Source organism: Cicer arietinum, chromosome 7, assembly GCF_000331145.2.
Source record: "Cicer arietinum cultivar CDC Frontier isolate Library 1 chromosome 7, Cicar.CDCFrontier_v2.0, whole genome shotgun sequence".
Taxonomy (NCBI): Eukaryota; Viridiplantae; Streptophyta; class Magnoliopsida; order Fabales; family Fabaceae; genus Cicer; species Cicer arietinum.
This window is the reverse complement of record NC_021166.2, coordinates 17,046-44,864: the sequence shown is the minus strand read 5'-3', so window position 1 is coordinate 44,864 and position 27,819 is coordinate 17,046. Positions and strand designations below refer to the sequence as shown.

The following is a 27,819-nucleotide window of genomic DNA, read 5'->3' as shown; positions in this document are numbered from 1 at the left end:
TATATATATATATATATATATATATATATATATATATATATATATATATATATATATATATATATATATATATATATATATACTAATTTGTTACAAACAAATATTAAAGTACTACACAAAATTTTAAAATGTTTGCCCTTAAAATACGATAATTTTTTCTTTCTATGATAAAAATTACAATAGTTTTTAAATTATTGATGATAAAATTATATTTAAAAAATAAAAAAAATTATTAAAAATATTTTAACAATTAAATCAAAATCAAATTTTATGACATTAATTTGTTTTTCGAAAATATGTAATATACTCCTTTTTTTTTTGTTACAAAAAAAAACAACGACAAAAAAAACAGTTAAACCATTAAATTCTTAAAAAAGACACACCTATATCATCCGTCAAAAGAGGAGAATGAAGCTCATAAACCACAATCAAGGAATATATGTTATTAGCTCTCATTTTTGCAAATAAATTTACAAAAGTATTTCATTCACAAAAAGTATTATGGAAGACAAATATATAATATTTCTTTATATAACTTCATATGACTTCTAATCCGATAAACAATGTGACTACCAATCCAATAACAAATAACTCTCCTATAACATATTTGGCAACACAATGGAACATTAAAAAAAAAGTGTTTGAATCATTATTTTAAACAAGAAATGTCTCAAATTTCGTTCACTAATATAAGCAAAAGTTAATTATTTTTAAATTATTTAATTTTCATTTTCTTAATATGTCATTCATTTAACTAAAAAAATTTAATATTGATAGTTAAGTGTTTACCTTAAAAAAGAACAACTTAGTAAATTTGACTTATTTTTTACCTAATATCTAAAAAATTAATTGCACTAAACTAAATTTCATAATAATGGTGAAAGTAATTTTCTTTCTTCTTATAATAGTAATCAAATGGTTTTGTAAAAAAGATTTGTAACTTGAGGGAGTATAAATATCTTTGTTACACATTTAAAACGAAAATATTTTGAGGCCCATTTCAAGTAGTCTTCGATTTTGAAATTTTCAAAAACCAAAATTAGTTTAACTTTAAGTTTCAATTTTGAATTTTAGTTCGGAGTTTTAATGACAAATTAAAATTTAGTTTTTTATTTTTCAGTTAACTCACCCGATTTATCTCACCTCACTATTAATTCACCCATTATATTAAATATTTACGCATAAAAATAATTAGAAATAACAAAAGAAATATAAATGTGATATATAAAAAATAGAAAAATTTCCAACCAATAAACATGGAACTACAAAGAACAGTGAAGTAAAGCATTATCGCTCATAAAAATAGCGGACTTTTGTTGGTTTCAATCATAAATGTCAAAAAAAAAAACAAATTACATAGTATATTATATATTTGAATTAAAGAACAATATAACTATTTTTTTATAAAATAAATAACCATAATAACTAAAAATATCTCCAACAATTGTCAAATGTGTTCGCCCGTTAGTTACATAAAATTTAGTTTTTAGTGATTTAACCGTTGGAGTTGTCACGATTTGGATCACTACTTTCATATTTTAATAATAATAAATTTATAATTATTACTTTTTTATTAATTTTTTTATAATTTTTAATTATTTATGTCATATATTTAACATTTAATTTTTATTATTGTTATAAAACTTTAAGTTCAATTTTATTTTAAATTAAAATTAAAATTAAAATAATATATTAATTAAAATATTTAAATTAATATTTTAAGTTGTAATAAAATATTAATGTATAAATTAAAGTTGTAGATTAATATGGTTCTAAGAATTAAATAATAAAAAATGAATGACTTGTTTTGTGGCAGAGTAACCTTGTCTAATGAACGAGTTCATTGAAAGTAAAAAATGAATAAATTATTTTAAGATGACGTAACATAGTGGTCTTTATTTAATGAACTCATACTGAGTTCACTATTAGAGATGCTCTAAAGAAATTCAAAATATATAAGAGATTTTACAAATTCCAATTGGTATCCACAAAATTTTATATTCTAAAAATGTTGTGCATTTAATTCTTGACAAAATTTATAATAGAAATACATATTTCAAAATAAATAAAAATCTACTTGTGGTTTTGATTTTGAGTAAAATACCATTTTGAAATTGGCTAAAAAACCAACTCAACCCAAAAATAGTCAAACGAATTTTTGTTTTTAAAATTCACTTTGAAAATAAAAAAATGTTAATTGTGTTCTGGCAAGTCCATCTATTTGGTAGGACCAGTAGAGGGGATATGAGCAAAATTCTCTTTGGATATCTCTTTGCACCATTTCTATTTTTGAGGATTTAAAAGGAAAAAAAATTGACTATTTATAAATTTTTTGTAATTATTCTCATCTCGCCTTGAATCAAACATGTATTTAATTATAAGATCTCTCATCTTTTATTTTAAATGAAACATATATCTATTTATCTCTCTTTAAAACCTCTTATCTCCATTAAAACTAATTATCTTCGTTAAGTCAAATAAAAGAGGTTGATCTCTCTAAACATATATTTTTTTTCATATAGACATGCCAAAGATCAAACCATCAAAAAAATGATTAATAGACTCAAACAAATATCAATTGTGCACACTATTAGATAAGACATCAGGGTGCGGCGAGTTTTGCAACCCTTGCGTACGACTCCTCTCAAATAACATACATTTTCTCTTGTTCCACATCAGGGATACGGTGGAGAAAAAAAAATAACCTAGAAACTCTAAAATTGGAGAAAAAACCATAACACTTGTCTAATAACAAATAGAGAATATATTGTCAAAATTGTTACAACGCATAAATTTATCTCTTAACAGTACATCCAGAATCTCTAAATGAAATATTTTTACTACATCTCATAACACTATAACACAAAAGTAGAAGAGAAAATAAAATAATCAGATATAAACTTAAAGTGTTTTCTAAACTCAAAAATCATAGTTCAACTTTCATCTTTAGCTTTCGTTGTCTACATCGACAATCATAGTTCAAAAGAATTATCATACTCCAACATAAAAAGTATGTCACACTTGAAGATAAACCAATTCAAGAATTTTCACTTAAAGTTGAACCACTCTAAGAATTTCTTCTACATGTTAGAAATTCAACTGAAAGTTTATGGTGCGACTTCCATGTTGACTTTATCAAAAAGTTCTTCAACAATCGACGTAATCTCATAGTACACCTTGCATCATTGTCAACCAATGTCCATGTGTTAATCAACATCTTGTGTAATTACGATTGTACCAACATATCTTTGACTTGAATTTTAACAAGCCAAAATTGTTTCTTCCATCAAATTTCTCCAACCTAAACTTCTTAGCGAAACTTGACATATTGTAACCGTGCATCAGGTAGGTTCCTAGAAAAGAGATGAGTCGTAAAGGGCCACTTAGTAACTAAGTTTTTTCTTAGCCAAAACTTTGCTTAAACAACACTTCAACAATATAACTTTTATTTTATGATTTAGAAGATCAGACAAAGTTGCAACAATAAAGCATACTAATAATTCTATTTTCCTGGGCTGAACCAAAGTTCCGCTGTCAAATGTTGAAAAATTAGACAAAAAGAGAAATTTAAATAGCAATCATAACACACACAAAATTAACATGAAAACTCTAAAACTCGAGAAAAATTCATGATTGTTGTCTAACGACAACCAAAAAATAACATTTGTGAAATTGTTACATAACATAGATTTCTCTCTTAAACTCCCCATGACCCTTGATATACTCACACTCTCCAAAACAAATATTTAAACTACATTTCACGATATTCTAACACAAGAGTAATACAAACTCAAAGTGTTTGAATATGATTTGTAATGAAAAACTAAAGTAATACATATAGTCTTCCTTTATAATTTCAAATAATGTAAAAAAATTCTTTCGACCAAACTCAAACATAATGAAATTGGAATCTCCATCTATGCCTACAACCACACATGCTTATAAAATGATAACATTAAGAAATAAGGTTAATTATAATTAATACAATAATATAATAACTATTAAACAATAATAATATTAAAATAATATTTTCCATCTAGAAGAGATTAAAAAGTTATTAAACTTTTTTACTAACATTTTTAAAAGTAAATATTTATGAAAAGTCTTTTTTTTAAAAAAAAAAAAAATTATTAAATGGGTGACTTAAGATGCAAGTGTTGGGCAAATGTCAACACCCTTATCTCCATATCACACCTTCGATATAGGAGAAAACTCCCGCTTATCAAAGTGAAGCTTTTCTTCAATATCATAACGCAAATGTGGACTATATTGCCATGCCTGAATAGCTAATTAGTATTAAATGATTTTCTTTAATTCATATAAATATATTTTTTAAAGAGCATTACAACAACAAAAAAATGTAAATAATTGAACAGATTATTGTTGAGTTTTTGCACAGGCCACCCAGTGTAACAGGCATTTTATTTTATTTTTATAGTTTACTTTACTAGGAGTAGAGATATTTATTCTAGAAATTGTTGGTGATAGTTAATATCGTATTGTGTTATTTTAATTTTTGATAATAATAATAATAATAATAATAATAATAATAATAATAATAATAATAATAATAATAATAATAATAAAAGCATGAATCGGAAAACGAAAACGTTAAAAACACAAAACCGACTCCTTTCATTTACAAACGCTCTACGATATAGAAAAAATAGTTTAGGAGAGAAAAATGAAGAAATTTAAGAACTAAAGGAGTTAGCGAAGTAAGAATTCTTTATGATCATATTAATTTTATATAACTATTTTTATTGGTAGTAGAACAAAACTCCTTATTGATATTTTTTAAAAATAAAATAAAATAAACTTGATCAATGAATATCTCTCTCTAATTATATCTTTATTTTTTTTTTATCTTAATCAACTATCAAGAATATAGGTACTATATTTGTATTATGATGTTTAGATAAAGTAGTAAATGGGTTAGACGATAGGATCAATTGTTACACAAGAAAGGGAATGACACTGATGTTTAGATAAAGTAGTGAATGAGTTAGATGGTAGGATCCATTATTACACGGTAAAGGAATGAAAGTTCTTACTATCATATATTATTAGTAACTTTACTATCTCATTATTATTGTAATAACGGTCACACTAGTAATAGATTATGTACGTCAATCTATAAAAATAAAACTAAAAAGTTTTGACACTAAGTGAGAAGTAAATTAATTTGTGAATGTGTAGCACATTTGGAGCGTGAGAATTTTAATAACGACACTCATATCGGTAAGAGCATCACTTCATCCGATTTCCTACTAGAATTATATGTGATATAAATGTATTGTGATGTTATGTATTGGTTATGTGTTATCTTCAAAATGAATATTAATAATGGTTGTGATTGATATGTTTGAATTGTGGAAAATGAATGTTATATTATACGTTGTTATAATGGTTGTGTTTGACATGTTGTGATTATTCAATGTGATTACTTTGTGTCTAAACTAGGTTGGTTTAGGACAAGATTGAATAATTTTGGACGCTCTGGTTGAGTGATCTATATTGTTACTAACAAAAGTGTCTACATTCATGCATTCATAGTTGTGTGGTGCGTCCATAATTGGTTGAAGCCCAAAGTTGTGTGGTGCGTCCATAATTGGTTGGAGCCCATAGATCCTTGCAAAGATTTTGAGTTAGTGGTGTTGTTTGAAAGGACCCACGAAGCCCTTGTGGAGGAGGTGATATTCCAGAATCATGCATTGACATATAATCTAACAAATAAGTTGTGCATTTTGGTTGATTTGTATCTTTGGTGCGTTGTGATTTTTAACTATTAGATAAAGTATATGATTTATTTATATTTTTATTATAACAACTATATATGCATGCATGTTTGCTCTGTGTTTGTTATTTGGAGATGACCCTTAAATTTTGATAGGACGTCACATATAGTGTCATTTGAGCGAATAACGTCACTGTCAACCTAATAGGAGAAATGCGATAAAATACAATAGCATGCAATTGGAGGCTCCAAGATACTTTTATACCAGTATTAGACTTGTTGGGGGAGTTTTCCACAAGTCCAAAGTTTATGGCCAACTAGGATTTATGTTTGGATAGTAAAACATCAAGAGTTTTGGCTCTAAGAATTTCTTTTGTTTAACGTATTAATTTTACTTTTAGTAATTGTAAATATTTTGATTCATTATTTTTGAAAATATAGCTAAAAATATTATTAGTTAATTTTAAGATAAATGAGTATTTAAGATAATCATAAATAAATAAAAAACAAATTTGTATTTCTACGTTTAGAATTTCGTTAGATAATATCTCGAAAAAGCAGGATGTTACACCCAACATCTTAGGACAACCCTGACTACCTCAATACCGGGATCAGAACTTAAACTCATTCAGTGCTAAATTAGAAGCTACTTATGTACAAGATTTTAAGAAATAAAAAATTTACACTCCCCAACTTCCTATGCCTTGTCTATTGCTGTGGCAGTAACCTTTAGGCTTTTAACTTGTCTGCCATTTTCTTTCTATTTTCCCAATGATAAAAAAAATATTGGTGAAGTTGAGGTAATGGGTTATCGTTATACAAGCCAAATCGAAAATATAACTGCATCAAGGCTTTTACCACATCTAAATTTCGTTGGATCCATTTATTCAAGCCAATTGAATATATATAGAAAATATCTGGTTAGACAAAAGTGTGTCTAAGTAAAAAAATGAATGCAAGGCAGTCCCAATCGAGCAATTAGTTAGAATACTACTTAGACAACTAAATTTGTTCCGACCACATTTTGTGAACTACCCCACTGAAAATTGGAAAGAATGTGTTTTCAGACAAAAAAATAAAAAACTTTGAAGTCGCTCGGCCTTTTGCCAGATGCATAACTAACTTCAAGATGTCTCATCTGATAACTATAATTTCCCAACTTACAATGAAGAAAACTATCTTTACAAATTTTTAGGATTTAAAATTATCTTACAGTACTCAGCGCAATTTTGCCACAATGCTAAGGAATTAGCTGGACTTGGAGAAGTACCGACCAGTCAAATTCAGTATTGCATTAAGTGTCGTGACAACAAACAAGATCACAATAAAACTACCCGGTAACAAGTATTGACGTACCCATTTTTAACATAAAAGTTGCAGGAAGATTCCCAGGATATCCTTAAATGTCCCATCTTTTCTTAATCCGAAACATCAAAGCTGAAGATTTAATGTCATCTTGTGGCACTTGAAGCATGAATTGAACTTTCATTTTCATAGGAGCTGTTTTTGCTTTCCCACCTTCATCTCCAACCTGAATGAAGCTAATGTTGTCACTTAAGAATTATAGACACTATAGCTAATACTTTTCATGCTACTCACTATGATTCTGGATAGTTTCTCGGTATACAGATGAGAGACTAGTTTCCAAATAGTGAAAAATGGATTCTAATTTAATAGTTTTGAGAGATTAAATTAGTAGAGTTTTGAAATTACAACAAAATTCCAACTAAAAAGGAGATAAAACTATTGACAATAATGTTAATACTGAAACAAACGGGTAAAGCAATATGCCATTTTGCCTTGATGATCTGCTATGGTTCAAAAAGGTCAGGAAGGAGTACATGCATGATGCATCCCTTATATGCAGGAAGCTGTATATCATGCGATGTCTAAAACTGTAAAATTCCAATGTAGGTGCAATATATCTATAATGGTAGCAACAATTATAATCCAAAATATAGGAGCTCATACCCAACAGACAGCTTAATGTATGGCCACAATTAGAAATGCACAACTACCAGTATTTTAGTTCATTGACAGGAGTATTTGCTTATGGTATCAATGATATTTGTTATGAAAAACACAATTGCAGAATGAGACACATACCCAAAGGGATGCCCAGCCAAGGCGAACCTCTGAATCATAACCAGCTTTAAATTTGAAATCCTCACCGTAAGTATGCTTGTAGACAGCACTCCAATAGTTGGAATCACAGTTGTACAAGTAACTATCCATAAAACATTTTAAGAGCCATATCAGCAAGGAGACGAGCTTATTATTTAAGGGTCTTATTAAAAAAATGTTCTAAGGGTACTGGATAAGTAACTTAATACATTTTGTTAAATGTTTTCAACTAGTTAAGAAAGCAAGCAACAGTTATTTTTTTCCGATACACTAAACGAGTTCCTTTTCATTAGATCCTTTCTATTTTTGCTTCTTTAACCGATGCAGTCGGGTATTAGTTACCATGCCATTTATCCAATTGAAAAGTTGCACTGAAATGCTAAACAGCAAAAATTTCAGAGACTGCAATTTACCTTACGAATAGTTAATCAAACAAGGATATACAGCAACAGCAGCCATGATGACACAGATCAATTTAATTACTTTTTTTGTTTTTATTTTACCGACTGCTGGGGTTTCATGATAACTTACAATTGTACAATTCATGATCACTATTAACTTACAATTGAATAAAGTAATCACTTTATTCACTTTGTTTTATCTTGTCAGGAAGTGAGCGTGTAGAATTAGTTTGGTTTCCCATACACTATAACACCTTTACCCAATAAACCCTGACTATGTCTAAGTGTGTGTTTGGTTATGCGGTGACAAAATTTGATCTTGAATGATTTGATTTTGTAAAATTAATTTTAGTTAAAAGTAGGTTGAATGTAAAGTGATTTATATTTGAATATATTTACAGAAAAATGAGTTAGAATTAATTATATTTGAATATAATTAAGTTAGAATTAATTATAGAGTCAAAATCAATTATACTCGATAACACTCAAACATGTCAAAATCATTTTATCACCTCCAGAATCAATTTTGGCTCTCCCAAAAGAGAAACCAAACATGCAGTGAAAACATGTGTAACCCATGTGAAATTCCTAACCCCCACCTTGCAAATAAAACACAATGAGTGTCTTTGGGCAAAATACCCTGCTATTCTATTCCATTGATGAACATGTCCGTGCCCTAACTAATCAATGCGTGTATCCATTGAAGAGACAAAGGAAAAACCAACAAACTAGAACAAAGATCGAAAATACTAACAATCAATTACTTTTAGGTTGAATTCAGTTGGTGGATGCTATCAAAGGAGTAATTAATTGGGGTAAGCAATCTAATTTTGTTTTTTATTATTCAATGTTCAAAAGCAAATCCCTGTTGCTACCATTATAGAGTAATCAAAAGGTGTAGTATATTGTAGTTGATCACTATGTATTGTTCCAAATGTCAAGTAATTGTTTGAAGTAGTAATCAATTAATGGACATTCCCTAGGCTTAAATATATTATTGAACTCTGCATTTATGCACTTTTTTTGTTTTAGTCCCTATAAGTTTTTTGTTTGATTTTTGTCCTTGTAATATAATTTTGTTTGTTTATTATCCTCTTTTGTTTTAGTCATTGTAAAATTGGTTTTTATTACAATGAGTCCCTGCAATATATATAATATTTGACTTTGGTCCCTAAAGTATTAGAGATATAAGGAATTGTTGGGACCAATTTCAATAAAAACCAAACGGGTAAGGACTAAAACTAAAGAACAAGGATAAAAAATAAAACAAAAATACTTGCAACGACAAAAATTTAAATTAAAAAAAAAAAAAAACTTACTTAGACTAAAACAAAAAAGTGCGATTTTGCAGAGACCAATCATATATTTAAGTATTTATGAGTATTACAGAAACATTCAAATATCACAATCCAAAGCTTCACCAATTACTAGCACATGACAAGTGCAAAAACAGATAAATTGTTTAAAATTTGATCTCGTGTGTCTCTCCGTATTGGTAAAAGATCCCTTGTGATCAATGTTAGTGGGATCGCAAGTTGGATCGTCGTTAAAGATCCCAATCTGGGCTGGTTTTTTTCTTTCTAAAAACCCTAATTTTTTAATTGTATCCAGTGTGGTCCAGGTTTAGTAATAAAACCCAGTTTTTGAAAACAAAAATAGAAGGACTGAGAGACGCTTCTCGAGAAGTTTCCTTTGTTCTCTTCTTCTCGCACACGCTTCCTTTCCCTTTACCCCTTCGTTTTCTTCTTCCTCCACTGAGAAGCCGTCACCACTGTCATTGAGACGCCGCGCCGCCTTGTTCCTCCTTAGGCGATTGCTACGCAACGTTGTTCCTCCTCCATTGTTTCCTTTTTTGTGTTGGTGCTCTGTTTTTGTGTTGGTACTTTGTTTCTTGGTCTATAGCTTTGTTTGTTGTTGCATAGTTTTTCCACTTTTTCAGTTATCTATGAACTTATGAATTAATGGTTTTGGGTATGAACTTGTGAATGTATGGTTTATGAACTTATTAATTTATGGTTATAAACTCAGTTTAGTTTTGTGATTTATAGGTTATCTTCTCCGTCAATGATGATTTCTATGCATGTATGTTCGTAACTATATATATTATATATAAATATTAATTTTTTTTCTCTGTTAGCAGGATCTTACTATCCATGCTAGGATCCCCGAGTTACGATCTTTCAACCTCCTATCGTTCTTGCATATACTCTTGATTTTTAAACATTGCTTGTAATAAGTTAGATAAATTGAACAGATTGAACTATGTATGAAGTTGGAATCCTTTCCATCTAAAGCCTTTTTCCCAAACTCAAGTAAGAACTTTTACCATCTATGATATAACTGGTAGCAACAAAAACAGAGATATAAATTGAAAATTCTTAAGAGCGGTGTTCTAAGTTCTAACCTTAATTTGTCGGAAGGGCCAAGCCTTCGCTTGAAGGCAAATGACAAAGCATTTGAAGGGAGAGAAAGTGTTGGAAGAAATGACATTTCTTCGTCCTGCATTTAGTTGAAACATTCAATACTAATCTCAAGTGCGGTGAGCCAACAACAAAGTAGCTAGCTACCTACCTTGTAGCGGTATCTTAATCTCAAATCGTCGTCCTTATAGTGGGCAGTGCAAACACCGTTCAAAAATTGACCCTTAAGAATCCCACTAACTGACAACAAATTCTTGACTTGTTGCTCCTCCTCCTCCTCTTCCATCTCTTTCTCTTGTAGCGAAACTTCACCTAGAGGAAATCTGAAGGTTGCTTTGGGCTGCAAAATGAAATTCAAATAGTATTAGTGGAGGCAGGCAAAGAAAGTGAATGGTCCAAAACAACGCACACACCAATCCAGCGGAAGGAACTGCTGTTGATAGTTGAAGTGCATAGCCAGGATCAGCGACGTTTGCAACCATGGTAACCTCTCCTTGTTGAGCCTTGACATCGTGAGCGGCTGTGAGTTGCAATCTGGGACCAACTTCAATGGAACTCTTAATGAGAGCATTATGGTCTTCGAGGTCGTAATGGAGGCTAAGGTGCTTGGATACCAAGCTGATCTGAGGTTCCGAGACGTCGCCTTTACTGTTATTATGGAAACATAACTTCAACTTGCCAAGGCTGTCCAAAAACTTACAAGATATTTTATGGAAGAATATTGAGCTTTCACTATCGAACTCCGTCGTAATTCTCAGGGCCGGCCTCCGAGATAATGAGAACATCGGCAGATTATGAATATCATTTGTTGACGGCGCCGAAGGATCCACCACCGGGGAGGATGGGACCGTGTAGTTAGGGTTTCCGCCTGAATCCATCTCCACCATCCACTCACAATATTCTACAACCTTATCTCACTCTTCAACGCTGAAATTGAAATCAAATCATCGACTCGAGTATTTTTTTTCTCTTTTCTACAAAAATCAAAACTACATAAAAAAAAAAAACATTTTGAGTTAATTCCTAAATCCTAATTCTTGGAGTATTCTATTTTTTCTCTAATTTTAAATATAATTTTCTTTTTTTTTTCTTTTACCATAATTAAAGTTTAATTTATTTATTTAGTAGACTCAATTTTTAATTTATATTCAACTTTATAAATCTCGTACAACGAATCAATTATCGAATTAAATCTCGAACTATTTTTAAGTTGATTAAATCTATTGTCCAAATTAATTATTTAAAAATAAATATGTGTGATATAAATATAATTCAATAAATAGTTGCAAGGACATAAATATAGAGTGATTGAGTTTGAACTTGAGATTTTTTATTTCTATACGTTCAAAGTGTTTGAATTTGGTCATTAAATTATTTAATAAATATATATATATGTATATATATATGTGTGTATTTATTGGTATTATATCTTAAATATCATCCTAATAAAATTTTAAAAAAATTATAATTTATTGTATAAATATAAATTATATATTAGATATATATTTATCATTTATTAATTAAGTAAAAAAAATATCTTTTACATATCAATTAGTTAAAAATAAATATTTTTGTAACGTATTTTTTAAATATCTTATAGATAATTTTTTGCAGCAAACATTAATACACAAGTTATAATTTGTTATACATGACAAATATTTTTCACAAAAAAGTTAGTTAAAATATCGTATTTTATAACTAATTAATTGATATATATATATATATATATATATATATATGATTTACAGCGTATTTTCAAATAATCTCTAGATAATAAAGTGAAGAAAATTATAATACTTTAATTGTAATTTGATATATAAACCATATTGAAGACAAAATAACACAAAAATTTATAATCTATTTAATTTAATAATATTCATATATTTTTTTATAATTAAATAAAAAAATGCTTAAAAAGTATATATAATTTATGAAGTAATTTTATATACTTAAAAAATTATAAAAAACATATAATATTAAAAAATATATATTATTAAAGTATCAACCTTAATATTATTATTATCCATCAACGCAATATAAAATATTAATACATCATAACACATAACATATATGAGAGAGTAAAGTAATTATTATTCTCTATCAATCAAATTTTATTATTAGTAACTATATACAAAAACAATTAACATAAAACTTAAACATCAGATGTGATAGAGAAAAAAGGTAAATATGAAAAAAAAACAATCGAAAATCTTATGAATTAAAGTTTATTTTTTCAACATTTCAATATGAACACAATAATAATAATAATCAAATGGATTATAAATGCTTCAAAAAATAAATAAAGAAATAAATAATCAAACTATTACAAAGGTGATTTGAAAATTCTCGAACAAACTCCGATAAATGACATGTTTGAGGAAGAAATAAAACTTATCATATTTATACATTTGATAATTATTACGTGTCTTTAATATTTTATAATTAAAAGTGTTATGAAATAATACATTGTACTATATGATACTACATTGTATAATATATTTGAACATAAATTTTTTACGGATGAATGGGTGTATATATTTATGAATATTATACTTGAAAGTGTAAAAGAAAATATTATATTTAAATAATTTAACTTAAACATTAATAATATTTTATAAGATTTAAATAATTTAACTTAAACTTTGATAATATTTTATAAAAAACTTTTAAATATTTTAATATTATAATGCATATCTTAATATAATAATCAACGACTCGTGTGAATGTTCATGTATTTTATTAGAGTTTACTAAAATAATATTTTGATAAATTGGTTAAATAAATTGATAGAATTTAAATTGGATAAATCTATATATATCATGAATTTCTTGCATTTATAATATAGTATTAACAATCAAATTACTACATTGTTTGGACTACATGCGAGAAAATAATTAAACTTAAAAGAATCAAATATATAATTTTGTTTCAGATTTGATAGAATTTTGACTATTAACATGAAATAAGAAAATATTATGAAAATCGTATAATGTACAACAGATCTACTATTATGAAGATTTATAGGTTTATCGATGATTTAAGAGGAAAAACGTACGGGAATGTTAACAAACATCAAAAGCATTTATCAAAAGACGAAAAAAAGGAAAATTTGAATTTATATATTTAGCAAGAACGGTTGTTAACAATAACATTGCATTTAAATACATGCCAAAATTATAATAGTTATTAATTTGTGAAAAAATTCGGGGAAGATAGCAACTCGCGTCACTCAGTGAGTGCATTGCGTTGAGTTTGGATGTGTTAGTAAAAGAAAGGAAACAACAATTCCTGTCCGTAAGCTTGCAGTATGCGACGCCTTATTTATCGGTCGTCAATCCCCTCTATCGGGAGACCCTTTCCATCATGCAAATTCTATTTTCAGTTTGTCTCTCTTGTAATTATCATACAAAAATTGAATTCAATCGAAGAAAGAACCTCTGTAACGTATTTTTTAAATATCTTATAGATAATTTTTTGCAGCAAACATTAATACACAAGTTATAATTTGTTATACATGACAAATATTTTTCACAAAAAAGTTAGTTAAAATATCGTATTTTATAACTAATTAATTGATATATATATATATATATATATATATATATGATTTACAGCGTATTTTCAAATAATCTCTAGATAATAAAGTGAAGAAAATTATAATACTTTAATTGTAATTTGATATATAAACCATATTGAAGACAAAATAACACAAAAATTTATAATCTATTTAATTTAATAATATTCATATATTTTTTTATAATTAAATAAAAAAATGCTTAAAAAGTATAAATAATTTATGAAGTAATTTTATATACTTAAAAAATTATAAAAAACATATAATATTAAAAAATATATATTATTAAAGTATCAACCTTAATATTATTATTATCCATCAACGCAATATAAAATATTAATACATCATAACACATAACATATATGAGAGAGTAAAGTAATTATTATTCTCTATCAATCAAATTTTATTATTAGTAACTATATACAAAAACAATTAACATAAAACTTAAACATCAGATGTGATAGAGAAAAAAGGTAAATATGAAAAAAAAACAATCGAAAATCTTATGAATTAAAGTTTATTTTTTCAACATTTCAATATGAACACAATAATAATAATAATCAAATGGATTATAAATGCTTCAAAAAATAAATAAAGAAATAAATAATCAAACTATTACAAAGGTGATTTGAAAATTCTCGAACAAACTCCGATAAATGACATGTTTGAGGAAGAAATAAAACTTATCATATTTATACATTTGATAATTATTACGTGTCTTTAATATTTTATAATTAAAAGTGTTATGAAATAATACATTGTACTATATGATACTACATTGTATAATATATTTGAACATAAATTTTTTACGGATGAATGGGTGTATATATTTATGAATATTATACTTGAAAGTGTAAAAGAAAATATTATATTTAAATAATTTAACTTAAACATTAATAATATTTTATAAGATTTAAATAATTTAACTTAAACTTTGATAATATTTTATAAAAAACTTTTAAATATTTTAATATTATAATGCATATCTTAATATAATAATCAACGACTCGTGTGAATGTTCATGTATTTTATTAGAGTTTACTAAAATAATATTTTGATAAATTGGTTAAATAAATTGATAGAATTTAAATTGGATAAATCTATATATATCATGAATTTCTTGCATTTATAATATAGTATTAACAATCAAATTACTACATTGTTTGGACTACATGCGAGAAAATAATTAAACTTAAAAGAATCAAATATATAATTTTGTTTCAGATTTGATAGAATTTTGACTATTAACATGAAATAAGAAAATATTATGAAAATCGTATAATGTACAACAGATCTACTATTATGAAGATTTATAGGTTTATCGATGATTTAAGAGGAAAAACGTACGGGAATGTTAACAAACATCAAAAGCATTTATCAAAAGACGAAAAAAAGGAAAATTTGAATTTATATATTTAGCAAGAACGGTTGTTAACAATAACATTGCATTTAAATACATGCCAAAATTATAATAGTTATTAATTTGTGAAAAAATTCGGGGAAGATAGCAACTCGCGTCACTCAGTGAGTGCATTGCGTTGAGTTTGGATGTGTTAGTAAAAGAAAGGAAACAACAATTCCTGTCCGTAAGCTTGCAGTATGCGACGCCTTATTTATCGGTCGTCAATCCCCTCTATCGGGAGACCCTTTCCATCATGCAAATTCTATTTTCAGTTTGTCTCTCTTGTAATTATCATACAAAAATTGAATTCAATCGAAGAAAGAACCTCCTAACCTATCATGGATGAGCGAATTGACGAGGATGAGAAGGAGAAGGAGTCCTTGGCCGCCGCCGGGTTGAGCTCAGTTCCACCTCACCGCAAGGCCCATTCATATAGCCAACAACTGCGAGGCCCCTCCACAAACAAACGCCATAATCGAGTCCGCAAGCACAGTCTAGACGACAGCCGTATATCGAATAACATAATCGAATCTTTTTACGAGTCAGACTCGGATGACGACTTTTTCCCCCATTCATCAAATCATGCCGCTGCTGATGAATACATCGAAGGGATTTCGGATGATTCGTCTTCTCAGTATCAGCCAATGCAGGAATTTATTGGCAGCGGAGGCGGAACTGGAGTGTTTAAGGCTCCCATTAGAGCTTCCGTTCACCCCGGGAGACCACCGTGCCTTGAGTTAAGGCCCCATCCGTTAAGGGAAACTCAAGTGGGGAAATTCCTCAGAAACATTGCCTGTACCGAAACACAGCTGTGGTCTGGACAAGAATGTGGAGTTAGGGTGTGGGAGTTTCGAAATGCCTATGAACATGGTTGCGGTCTGGGTGGAAGGGTTAGAAGGGGCGACGAGGACGCTGCTCCATTTTATGAATCTTGCGATACCTCCCCCACATTATGTTTGACTGTCGACAACGGGAATAGGTTGGTTTGGAGTGGCCATAAGGATGGCAAGATTAGGTCATGGAAAATGGATCAACAATTTTCTACCCCCTTTAAGGAAGGTCTTTCTTGGCAGGCACACAGAGGTCCCGTTCTTGCCATGGTCTTAACTTGCTATGGCGATCTCTGGTCAGGTTCTGAAGGGGGTATTATTAAGATCTGGCCATGGGAATCCGTTGAAAAATCTCTTTCCCACTCTCCAGAAGAAAGACACATGGCAGCCTTACTTGTCGAGAGATCTTTCATTGACCTCAGAATTCAAGTTACAGTAAATGGTGTCTGCAGTATATCTTCTCAAGAGGTTAAGTGTTTGCTGTCTGATCATATTAGAGCTCGTGTCTGGTGTGCTTCCCCTCTATCCTTTTCACTCTGGTATTCTATTTCAAACTTCACTTTTCCTGCTACTAGTTTAGTTTAGTCTTTGTGTTTCCTTCTACTCCAACTTATATATTAATAACTTGCAATCCATCATTTTAAAGGGATGCCCGTTCAAAGGACCTTTTGAAAGTATTTAACATCGACGGTCAGCCAGAAAATCGAGTTGACATGTCGTCGGTGCAGCAGGATCAAGCAGTAGAAGACGAGATGAAGGTAAAGTTCGTTTCCAACTCAAAAAAAGACAAGTCCCAAAGTTCGAGTTTTCTGCAGAGATCACGTAATGCAATAATGGGAGCTGCGGATGCTGTCCGTCGAGTTGCAACCAAGGGAGCTGGGGCATTTGTTGAAGATACTAAAAGAACAGAAGCCCTTGTGCAAACAAGTGATGGGATGATTTGGAGTGGATGTACAAATGGCTTACTTGTGCAGTGGGATGGCAGTGGAACCCGTGTGCAGGATTTTAATCGCCACCCTTGTGCCGTTCAATGCTTCTGCACTTTTGGAACACGAGTATATGTAGGCTATGTGAGTGGTATTATCCAAGTACTGGACTTAGAAGGCAATATAATTGCAGGATGGGTTGCTCATAATAGTCCTGTGCTTAAATTGGCTGTTGGTAACGGTTCTGTGTATAGCTTGGCAACTCATGGTGGCATACGCGGATGGAATATTGCATCCCCAGGCCCTGTTGACAGCATAATAAGATCAGAGCTGGCCTCAAAGGAACTTACTTATACAAGACGACACAATATCAGAATTTTGATTGGCACATGGAATGTTGGTCAAGGTAGAGCTTCCCAAGATTCACTTTTGTCGTGGTTGGGGTCTGTTGTATCAGATGTTGGCATTGTTGTGGTTGGTTTGCAAGAGGTGGAGATGGGTGCTGGTTTTCTTGCAATGTCTGCGGCAAAAGAAACTGTAAGACTTTATTCACATGCTTAATTATGCATTTGAACATTAAATTAAGTTTTGTGTGAAGCCTTATTTACTTTACATGTAAAACTACCTTATAAATTGATGGATGATTTTGTGTTGGATACATAGTTTAGACTTGTACTTCAAAGAAAAAATGTATAGACACATAAACTTTGTTCCATTTTGAAGGAACCACCATTAGATCAGAATATAGGGACATGATATGATTATGGGTTGGGCCTTACCAAAAGAACATCTGGCCCCACCCATAATTTGCAGAGGGGAGTTTAAGCAGAGAGTCAAACTAGGGTTTTAGCCGAGAGTAAAGTCTATGAAGTATTTTGGTGCAAACAAACATTGGAACCACATAGTTTTCGTCTAAGTAGAAGTCAAACAGAGTATTTGGAGTGCAAGTTTAGCAAGAGGCACATGTCAAACAGAGTATTTGGAGTGCAAGTTTAGCAAGAGGCACATGTCAAACAGAGTATGTGGAGTGCAAGTTTAGCAAGAGGAACACGAGTCTAAGCTTAGGGGTGTATGAAAATTGTTAAAAAACGAGAAAAAGATCACTTTAAACCTTCAAAACAAATAATGTAGATAAATGAGATTGCCATGCCTTGGTTGACGATGCCCATGGAGGAATCATGTGATGAATAGTTTTCATTTCAAATGTGGAAATAATGGAAATTAAATTTTATTGAATGATTGCGAGTAGGAGAAAGAATTATCTTTCAAGGGTTTCTCCTTCATACACCCCTAAAGCTTAGAGCCTTAGACTTGTGTGCCTCTAGCTAAACTTGCACTCCACGTACTCTGTTTGACTTCTACTTTGGCGAAAACTATGTGGTTCCAATGTTTGTTTGCATGTCTCTCTATCTTTGATTTATTTGGAAAAAGCATGCATTGTGACACCGTCTCGTTGGTATGTTTAGTAATAGTAAGCAAGTTGATCTTTGATGCATATATATAGTTTTAGGATAATAGGAAAATCCTCTGTATCTTCAGCTTGTCTTCTCAACAATAGAAATAGAAATTAAATTAAAAAAGAATACATTCTTTTATTTTTAATTTTAAAATTATTTAGATAAATGAAAAAAGGCCATGTATACTTATGAACACATGCAGATCATGTGATGAATGATTTTGTTCAGTTGGTGGACAAAATAGTCTGTTGGCAGGTTTCGAAAAGTTTAAGGACCTCTCAGGCTCTCACCCAGTTTAAAATATTTATGCTGGCTATTTTAAGATGATGTAAAGTTTAAAAAGCTGTATATTTTCCCTTGTGCTTATACGTTACCATATTAAGTTTGCAGATTTTGATGGTGAAAAAACAGTTTTGTCAAAGTTGAAATAAAAAACATGAATTTGGTCTAGGAATTTTGTTTAACACTCTCATTAAAGATAGTACTGTATACTGCTACTGTAAAATAATGATGCTTCCAAGTGGTTGCAGCTGTAGCCATTTTCTTTTCTAAAAAAGAGAAGGTCAAAATCATGTGTATTTGATTATAAGAAAAGAAACTAATGTAAATCCAAAGAACAATTTTGTGTAATGTGTATAGTCTATCCATGCATTTACTGTCTATATAACGATTGTAGGTAGGTCTAGAAGGAAGTGCAATGGGGCAGTGGTGGCTGGATACAATAGGGAAGGCCTTGGAAGAAGGAAAAGCTTTTGAGCGTATGGGTTCTAGGCAGCTTGCTGGCTTGCTTATATCTCTTTGGTGAGTGAGTGCAAACCAATTAGTGTGATAGACTTCCCACTTCTATTTTTTTCTTTATGAAAAGGCTTTGTAGTTCTTTCTCCCTATAATGTACTCTGGATTTCTATCTTTGATAGTGTTTCTATGCTTATATTATGAGTTGACATTCCTCAATTAGGGTAAGAAAGAATCTTAGAAAACATGTTGGGGACATTGATGCTGGAGCAGTCCCATGTGGTTTTGGACGTGCAATTGGCAACAAGGTTTGTTTTCATTTCCCTGACTACTTGATATTTGTTTGATAAGAACATAATACTCTAATGCTGCCATTGGAATCCAGTACCGGTCAGTTTAAATTTCTCAGTCATTATGACTTCATCCCTTTGTTCCAATGAATCTCAAGGGGAAGGAGATCATGTGGTTAAAACCTCTCTATAGTAACTTCTTTTATCTTGATTATGTGTGATGTATATTCTTGTTACCGCTGTAGCTAGTTGTAAATTCCATCCAGTAAGTTCAATATGTTTTCTCCATATTTGGATCATGGTTAAGACATCAGACATATTATTTCAATTTTTAGACTGCTGTTAAGGGGTGTGTATAACTAGTCATGTATATATCTCACCAATCATACTACTCTGTCAGCATATAAAACAAGAACTTAAAAAGGAAAGCTAGGGATACCCAATTACAATATTAACAAGAAGAAAGCAATGATGGGAGCAGATAACAAATGAAAAGAACAACCATGGAAGAAATGACCAATGAACACCAACGTTAAAATTTGCACCAGATATCGAACCAGTGAAGACGTTGTTAGTTCACAACTTATCGGTTCAATAATTTAACTAGTAATATTTAAATAAATTTGTAGCATTATATAGTATATAAAATAATAAGTTTAACACAGAATGCTAAGACATTAAGTCAGGTCGAAATTTAAATTTAACATAGAATAGTTGTATTATATGTCTTGTAAGAGAAAAAACAATAATAGTTGTATAAATAATAATAATAATAATAATAATAATAATAATAATAATAATAATAATAATAATAATAATAATAATAATAGTTCACGTATATGGATCTTTGTAATTTGGTATTGTAGTTCTATTTGGCTTAAAAATAATTTTAATTGAATAAAAATACAAAAAAATAAATAAATAGAAACTGACTGACCCAAATTGGTTCTTCACACCAGTTTTCATCTAGTTGTGATCTGATTTTGAACTTGTTCAACCAGTTCTCACTGTTATGAAGTCAGCTATTTTATTTTGGACTAAATGGGTTCTTATTCCATCGACTGGTCTGGCCCAGTTTTAATAACAATGACAAACACAGATTGCCTTTAATGTTTATTGCACAATGCTGGATGGAATGCTTGTGCAGTTTTTCTTAAACCATTGTTATTGAAATAATTAATTACCCTCCTTTGTAGTGCTTTACAATTATTTGTTTGTATGCAAGTATGATTCGGATGATTTAATTTTTTTTCTTTTGGGGATAAATTTAACCTACTTTATCGTGACTTCGAGATGTCTATAGTAATAGTCATTATTAGATGTTATTTGTAGAAACTCTAGGTTGCGATCAAAATAAAAAAAAAATGCATCAATAAATTTATTTAACTTATGGACGTTTTTCCTCTTCATTGTAATGAACACTTACATGGCAAAAATTGATCATGCAGGGAGGAGTGGGGTTGAGAATCAGAGTCTATGACAGGATAATGTGCTTTGTGAATTGTCACTTGGCTGCACACTTGGAAGCTGTTAATCGGCGAAATGCTGATTTTGACCACATTTATCGAAATATGGTCTTCAGCCGATCCTCCAACCTACTCAATACAGCAGCTGGTATGGTACCATACCTGTTCTTGTCTTGCTCTCTTGCCTTCTCCACATATTTATTTTGGCTACTTTACTCTTCTGGCTTGCCATTGGTCCTGTCTGTTGCAGCTGGTGTCTCTACTTCTGCTCATATGCTTCGTGGTACAAATGTGAGTCTATTCTTAGTTGCTTACAGTTTTTGACTATCTCCCTGCCTCTCCATCAATATTATTACCATACAGTTACACGGCCTTCATTGTATCATAGGCTATGGGTGTCAACCCCGAAGAAGCAAAACCTGAGTTATCTGAAGCAGATATGGTGGTATTTTTTGGTGATTTCAACTACCGGCTTTTTGGTATATCATATGATGAAGCCAGAGACTTTGTTTCTCAAAGATGTTTTGATTGGCTTAGAGAAAAAGACCAGCTCAGGGCGGAGATGAAAGCTGGAAAAGTTTTCCAGGGAATGCGGGAGGCAATAATCAAATTTCCTCCAACTTATAAGTTTGAGAGGCACCAACCAGGTTTAGGAGGTAAATAGATGGCATGTCAAGCACTACTGGTGCCCATTTGTTACATTTTGCTTTCAATTTTGTTCGTCACTGTCTAATGGATTAAAAATTAGCAATTCAATGAACATGGCAGTTTCAATTTTGTCTTCTGTCAATATGGATTTAACAGTTTGTTTTTTCGTCACAATGGCTATTATTGTGTATAAGAAAAATTAACAGTGGTGTAACTTGCATACATTCTTTCAGGGTATGATTCTGGGGAGAAAAAGCGAATTCCTGCCTGGTGTGATAGAATAATATATCGTGATACCCGGCCAGCTGCAGTTTCTGATTGCAATTTAGACTGTCCTGTTGTGTCATCAATTTTACAGTATGTTTCATGGTCAAAATTGTTTTCTATTTTTTGTTTACCTATTGGCTACAGTTTGTTATCATTGAAACCATTTAACAGGTATGATGCTTGCATGGATGTGACTGATAGTGATCACAAACCTGTTCGATGTAAGTTCAATGTGAGAATTTCTCATGCTGATAGATCAATTAGGAGAAAAGAATTTGGGGACATTATGACATCAAATGAGAAAATCAGATCTATGCTCGAAGAATCATGTTATGTTCCAGAATGCAATGTCAGCCCAGACAATATAGTCCTTGAAAACCAGGAGGCTTCGTTGTTGCTTATTACAAACAGAAGTACAAAGGATAAGGCTGTATACAAGATCACTTGTGAGGGCCAGTCTATTGTCAAGAATGATGGAGAAGCACCTGATTATATCCCAAGAGCTGCCTTTGGTTTTCCTAGATGGCTTGAGGTACTGTATCTTTACTTGATTATTTATGTTACTTTTGTGGGTTAGCAATTGCAAGAAATATTAGTTAGATGCAAATCTGACTACATGTGCAAAGTTTTTGTGGCATATCTTATTCTCTTAAATTGAAGTCAACAATTTTGAATTTTCAGAATAGATAGTGCCTTACATATTGTATTACTAACACAGAATGCATGATTTTCAACCTGTTCAGTTTTATATTATAACAATTTTTGATCAGAGAGTAATACATGGTTGTTATTTGTTAACATAAACTAGGATGCTTTTTCTGTAAGTGAAAAAGAAAATAACCTATTTGTTAAAATTGCTCATAATAGTTTTATTTCCTTTTGTAAATATAGTGCATGTTTCATGTTTATTTTTACTTCAAGATGAAGAACCCTGCCGTTTTCACTGATCAAAATTTCACTGACTAAAATTTAGAATAGTTAATGTAGAAAAAAATTCTCATATGTTTCAAAGTTTTGAATAAGATACAGGTGCTAATATGTTTAAATAGACTATTCTAAATAAATCTAATGGATCTGATTATTGGACTGAATACAATAATTACAAATAACGTTGTTTGCAACACTCTTCCTCAAGTTGGTGAATGGGTATCTATCATTTCAGTTTGCAAGTAAGTTGGTTGAATCATTTTGTTGGTAGACCCTTTGTCTGTAACACATCTGCTAGTTGATGTCCTGAAGGAATGTAAGCTGTAGTTATCAAACCACTATCGAGTTTCTCTTTGATGAAATGTTGATCTATCTCAATGTGTTTTGTCTTGTCATGCCGAACAAATTATGAGCAATATCGATGATCGATTTATTGTTACAAAACAACTTCATAAGACCCTCTACTTTTATCTTTAAGCACATTTTTCATCCATAATAGCCCAAATCCTAAGTTCCATAGATATGAATTCTGCCTCAACATTAGATCTGGCCATAATACGTTGCTTCATATTTCTCCATGTGACAGTTTAAGCACAAGACTGTAATATCCTGAGGTGGATCTTGTGTCACTCACGGAACCTGCATATTCTGCATCTATATAAGCTTCTATAGTCAAACTTCCACCTCTCTTAAATAAGAGGCCTTTCCCTGGAGCGACTTTGAGATATTGCAAAGACGCGACCTACTGTCTGTAGATGTTTTTCTCTAAGATCGTGCATGAACTGACTCACAACACAGACTGCATATGCTAAATCTAGCTTGGTGTGAGCCAAGTAAATCAACTTTCCCATTAATCTCTGATTCTGAGCCTTGTCAACCTTAGCACCTTCCTCTTTGAAGCTAATCCTGTGATTTTGCCCGATGGGAACACATGCAGGTTTACATCCAAGTTTGCCTGTTTTTGCAAAAGATCAAGTACATATTTTCTCTAAGAGATAAAAATGCCTTGTTTTGAGTAGGCCACCTCAATTCCCAAGAAATACTTGAGTCTTCCAAGATCCTTCACCTTAAACTCCACAAATAGTTTCTCCTTGAGAACTTGTCTCTCAACCAAATCATCTCCGGAAATAATTATATCGTCAACATAAACAAGAACAATCCATTTTCTCCTTGTCAATGTTTGAAGAAAAGAGTATGAATTTGTTAAAACTGGTAATTCAATGTATGACAAGTACGTGTATTATTCACAAAGAAAGGTTGAGCTCTGCCAGTGGGCAAGTACTAAACCAGTGTACAAAATTGAAATCAACGCATTTTGGCATTTGAGAGGCCTTATCTCTCCCAGATTATGTGACTTACTACAAAACTGTTTTCTCACTCCTAATTAACTCCTATTTATCCTTTCCTTTTGTAACTATCTTCCATTCTTCTAACTAACCCTTGTTGCTGCTTTACTATAGCTGTTACAATTATTCATTCCCCTTAAGCAGTTTTATTTTGTCTAACATACACTTGTTTAACTAAAGGGCGACTATCAGATCTCCTCTGCAAATCTTTCAAACCTTACTTGTGTTAGCCCATATAAACATTTTCTCAATATGCACACTTGGTTTGTTCCACATGTGGGTCCAAATCCTGGGGGAATCTTCGTATACACTTGTTCCTCTAAGTCTTCATGCAAGAAAGCATTTTTTACATTAAACTGGTGTTGATCCCAACCACACTGGGCAGCAAGAGGGAGTAAAACGCACACAATGTTCATCTTGGCCACATGGACAAATGTCTCCTCCAAATCGATGTCATAGGTCTGAGTGTATCACTTTGCCACTAGTCTTGCTTTGTACCAGTCTAGGGTGCCATCATATTTGTGGTTGACTGTATAGATCAACATGCAACCAGATCTTATTCAGCACATCACACAATGAAGAGTTTTATAAAAAAATGATATATTTGATTCAAGTTTGTTTGCATTACCTTCCCCCCTCCTGCGTATAGTATGGATCATTTTTTTGTCTGAGATTGATTTGATATTTGTATTTAAATACAACTTTTCGAATAAAAGGATTTTTTTTATTATATAGATCCTTGTTTGTGATTGTTGAGATCGGGTTTACTAGTTTTTAGCTTGAAATATCTTTTTGCTAATTCATATTAAGTTTTTATTTTTTAAATAATAATTAAAATTTTAATTTATGCTAAACATAACCGATACATTTTTAATTTCCCCACAAGAAAATATTTTATTTTAATTTTGTAAAATAAAATTTTGCTTCAAAAAATAGAGGCCACATTTTAATTATTACTTTAGGCCTTGTAAAGATGATATGTCTGTTGATAGTGGAAAGGAGGGCACAAATCAAGGGATTTTTCTTACTAAGTAAAGGGAGCATGCTTTTAGAAATCGTGGACTTATTTAAACTTTCATACACTAATGCCTATTTTAAATGTCTTAAATTAGGTGTCTCCATCCACCGGCATAATTAAACCTGATCAAACTGTAGAGGTTTCAGTACGTCATGAAGATCTGCATGTCTCTGAAGAAATAGTAGACGGCATACCACAGAACTGGTGGAGTGAAGACACCAGAGATAAGGAGGTGATTTTGGTGGTTCATGTTCAAGGCAGTTCCTCCGTCCAAACTTGCAGTCAGAAGATATATGTGCGACATTGCTTCTCAGTAAAGCCGGTGCGAATTGACTCAAAATCCAACAGTGCAAGAAGAAACCAAGTAAGCTAACTGCATAGAATAGTTTAAGAATTTTTAGTAGTTCCACTTGTGTCTTTTGATTGATGATTTTGGAAATTCCAAAAAATGCCTACAAGGAAGGAGGGAAATGTCAATAGCATAGATGCAAAATATTAGAGGCTTTGTTTAAATTGTTGTTGAACATCCAGAAACACCTGTTATATGTCTCAGTACAAGTTAGGTTGCCATGATTATTTTATTCATTAACTAATGGGAAGCCTACTTTCCTAATAATGTTTATTGTTATTACTCACATGACTTAAAATAAGGGTATTTATCGATGAATGTTTAAAGTCAATGAAATTCACTGCCTTTTTGTTATTTGTTTGAGTGTTTGATACAAGAGCTCTTAATATTGTTTTAGGGTGTTTTCTATGTGTCTCTGGTTTGGGTAAGGATTCTCTACATGTGAATCTCCTACCTTTGATGACTTATCTATCTTTCTCTTTATCAATCATTCTCTTTCATCTGAATAATTTTTAATACTTAATTTTAATCACTAATTTTACTCTAAAATACACTAAATTCACCAAAGTCACTCATCACCAAAGGTAGATAATTTACCAAAGTCACTCATCACCAAAGGTAGATAATCCATTTTCGTCTGGTTCTGTCCTGTTCTGTAGTGGGAGCCCTTAATATTGTTTTAATTTTAAGGGACAAGTATTATTTGTCCCCGGTTATGATTAAGAGCAAGTCTTAGTAGGATTTGGGTGCGTTTATCCGTAGTATAAATAAATAAAATAAAAATACAAAAATGTCATTTAGTTTTTCTTTTTGTCGAGAAATTGTCATTTAGTTATGTTTAAATGAAATAAGTTCCCGTTGTTAGTAAATTTTGATTTTGATGAATAGTAAATATGTTATTGCACTAGAATTTCTCTTTATATATAGGAGTTTTTTTTTTTTTTTTTTTTTTTTTTTTTTTTTTTTTTTTTTTTTTTTTTTTAATTTTTTTTTTATAATTATTTCATAATATAGGAGAGAGTAATAATATGTCATTTTATATGTTTAGTGTGTTATTTAAAAAAAAAAGTTGTGTTATCAAATAAACAAAAATATAAGGTGGGGAAGTAACTCCAAACAACATTGTCACACAATAAGGCGGAGAAGTAACATGGACATGCATTTTGATTCACACAAAAGAATAGAGGTAGTGTTAAATGAAATGCAATTAGTTACGCATACACCCTTTTTAATGCGGTGTAAATTTAATAAAGAGATTTATGTTATTAGGATTGTCAACAAGATTTAGCAGAGAATTTAGAATCCAAGTTAGTAGGACAAATTTGAGAGGATAGAGATATACATATATATATATATAATTTTTTAGACAAAATTTAAAAAAATAAAACAAAATATATAGCAAAATAGAGACATAAACATAAAAATTTTAATTAAACATTTCGAATTGATGTGACAAATAAATTTAAATGAGTATTCATTGTTTTATGTGCTTCAGAGTCCGCAACATAAATAGAACGAAATTGTACACAGCTATTCACGAATTTTATCAAATAAAAACCATACATTTTTTGTTTTATCAAACAAAAACCATACATCTAAAGCCGAATTAGGAAGAAAATCTGAATGCACTGGAACTTTTCTAACATAAAATAATTTTTTTTATTAAATTAACTTAAAGTGGTGGTTACTAGTATTTAAATCATTACTTAAAAAAAAAGAACCGTAAGTAATTTATTATTCTTATTTTTTAATTGGCCACTAACTTTTCAACTCAGATGGGATTCAGATCGTGATGAAATAGAAGTTTTATTTTTTCTTAAAAAAAAAAATGTCTCAAATGTAATTCATTGTAATTCATTATTCTTATTAACAATTACTTTCAAAAAAATTATCTCAAATGTA

The 27,819-nt window shown here is 30.5% G+C and overlaps 2 protein-coding genes across 3 annotated transcripts; one reads left to right on the top strand and one right to left on the bottom strand.

The window, feature by feature from the left end:
- Window positions 1-6,856: 6,856 nt before the first annotated feature.
- Window positions 6,857-11,644, bottom strand: LOC101502140 (outer envelope pore protein 37, chloroplastic). The gene is made up of 5 exons (XM_004499325.4): window positions 11,096-11,644; window positions 10,834-11,022; window positions 10,667-10,761; window positions 7,844-7,964; window positions 6,857-7,268 (listed from the first exon to the last, which is right to left on the bottom strand). Exons 1-5 carry the CDS (start codon window positions 11,567-11,569, stop codon window positions 7,137-7,139), a joined length of 1,011 nt encoding a protein of 336 aa, XP_004499382.1. The 5' UTR covers window positions 11,570-11,644; the 3' UTR covers window positions 6,857-7,136.
- Window positions 11,645-15,684: 4,040 nt separating this feature from the next.
- On the top strand, window positions 15,685-26,271 carry LOC101502458 (type I inositol polyphosphate 5-phosphatase 12). Of its 2 annotated transcripts, XM_004499327.4 has the most exons (10): window positions 15,687-17,027; window positions 17,135-17,951; window positions 19,548-19,672; window positions 19,830-19,914; window positions 21,345-21,510; window positions 21,613-21,653; window positions 21,751-22,018; window positions 22,244-22,367; window positions 22,449-22,809; window positions 25,663-26,271. In XM_004499327.4, exons 1-10 carry the CDS (start codon window positions 15,997-15,999, stop codon window positions 25,939-25,941), a joined length of 3,297 nt encoding a protein of 1,098 aa, XP_004499384.1. In that variant the 5' UTR covers window positions 15,687-15,996; the 3' UTR covers window positions 25,942-26,271. The 2 variants fall into 2 exon arrangements, with proteins under 2 accessions (XP_004499383.1, XP_004499384.1); XM_004499326.4 differs by having other exon boundaries at window positions 15,685-17,027; window positions 21,345-21,653.
- The last annotated feature ends 1,548 nt before the right edge of the window (window positions 26,272-27,819 follow it).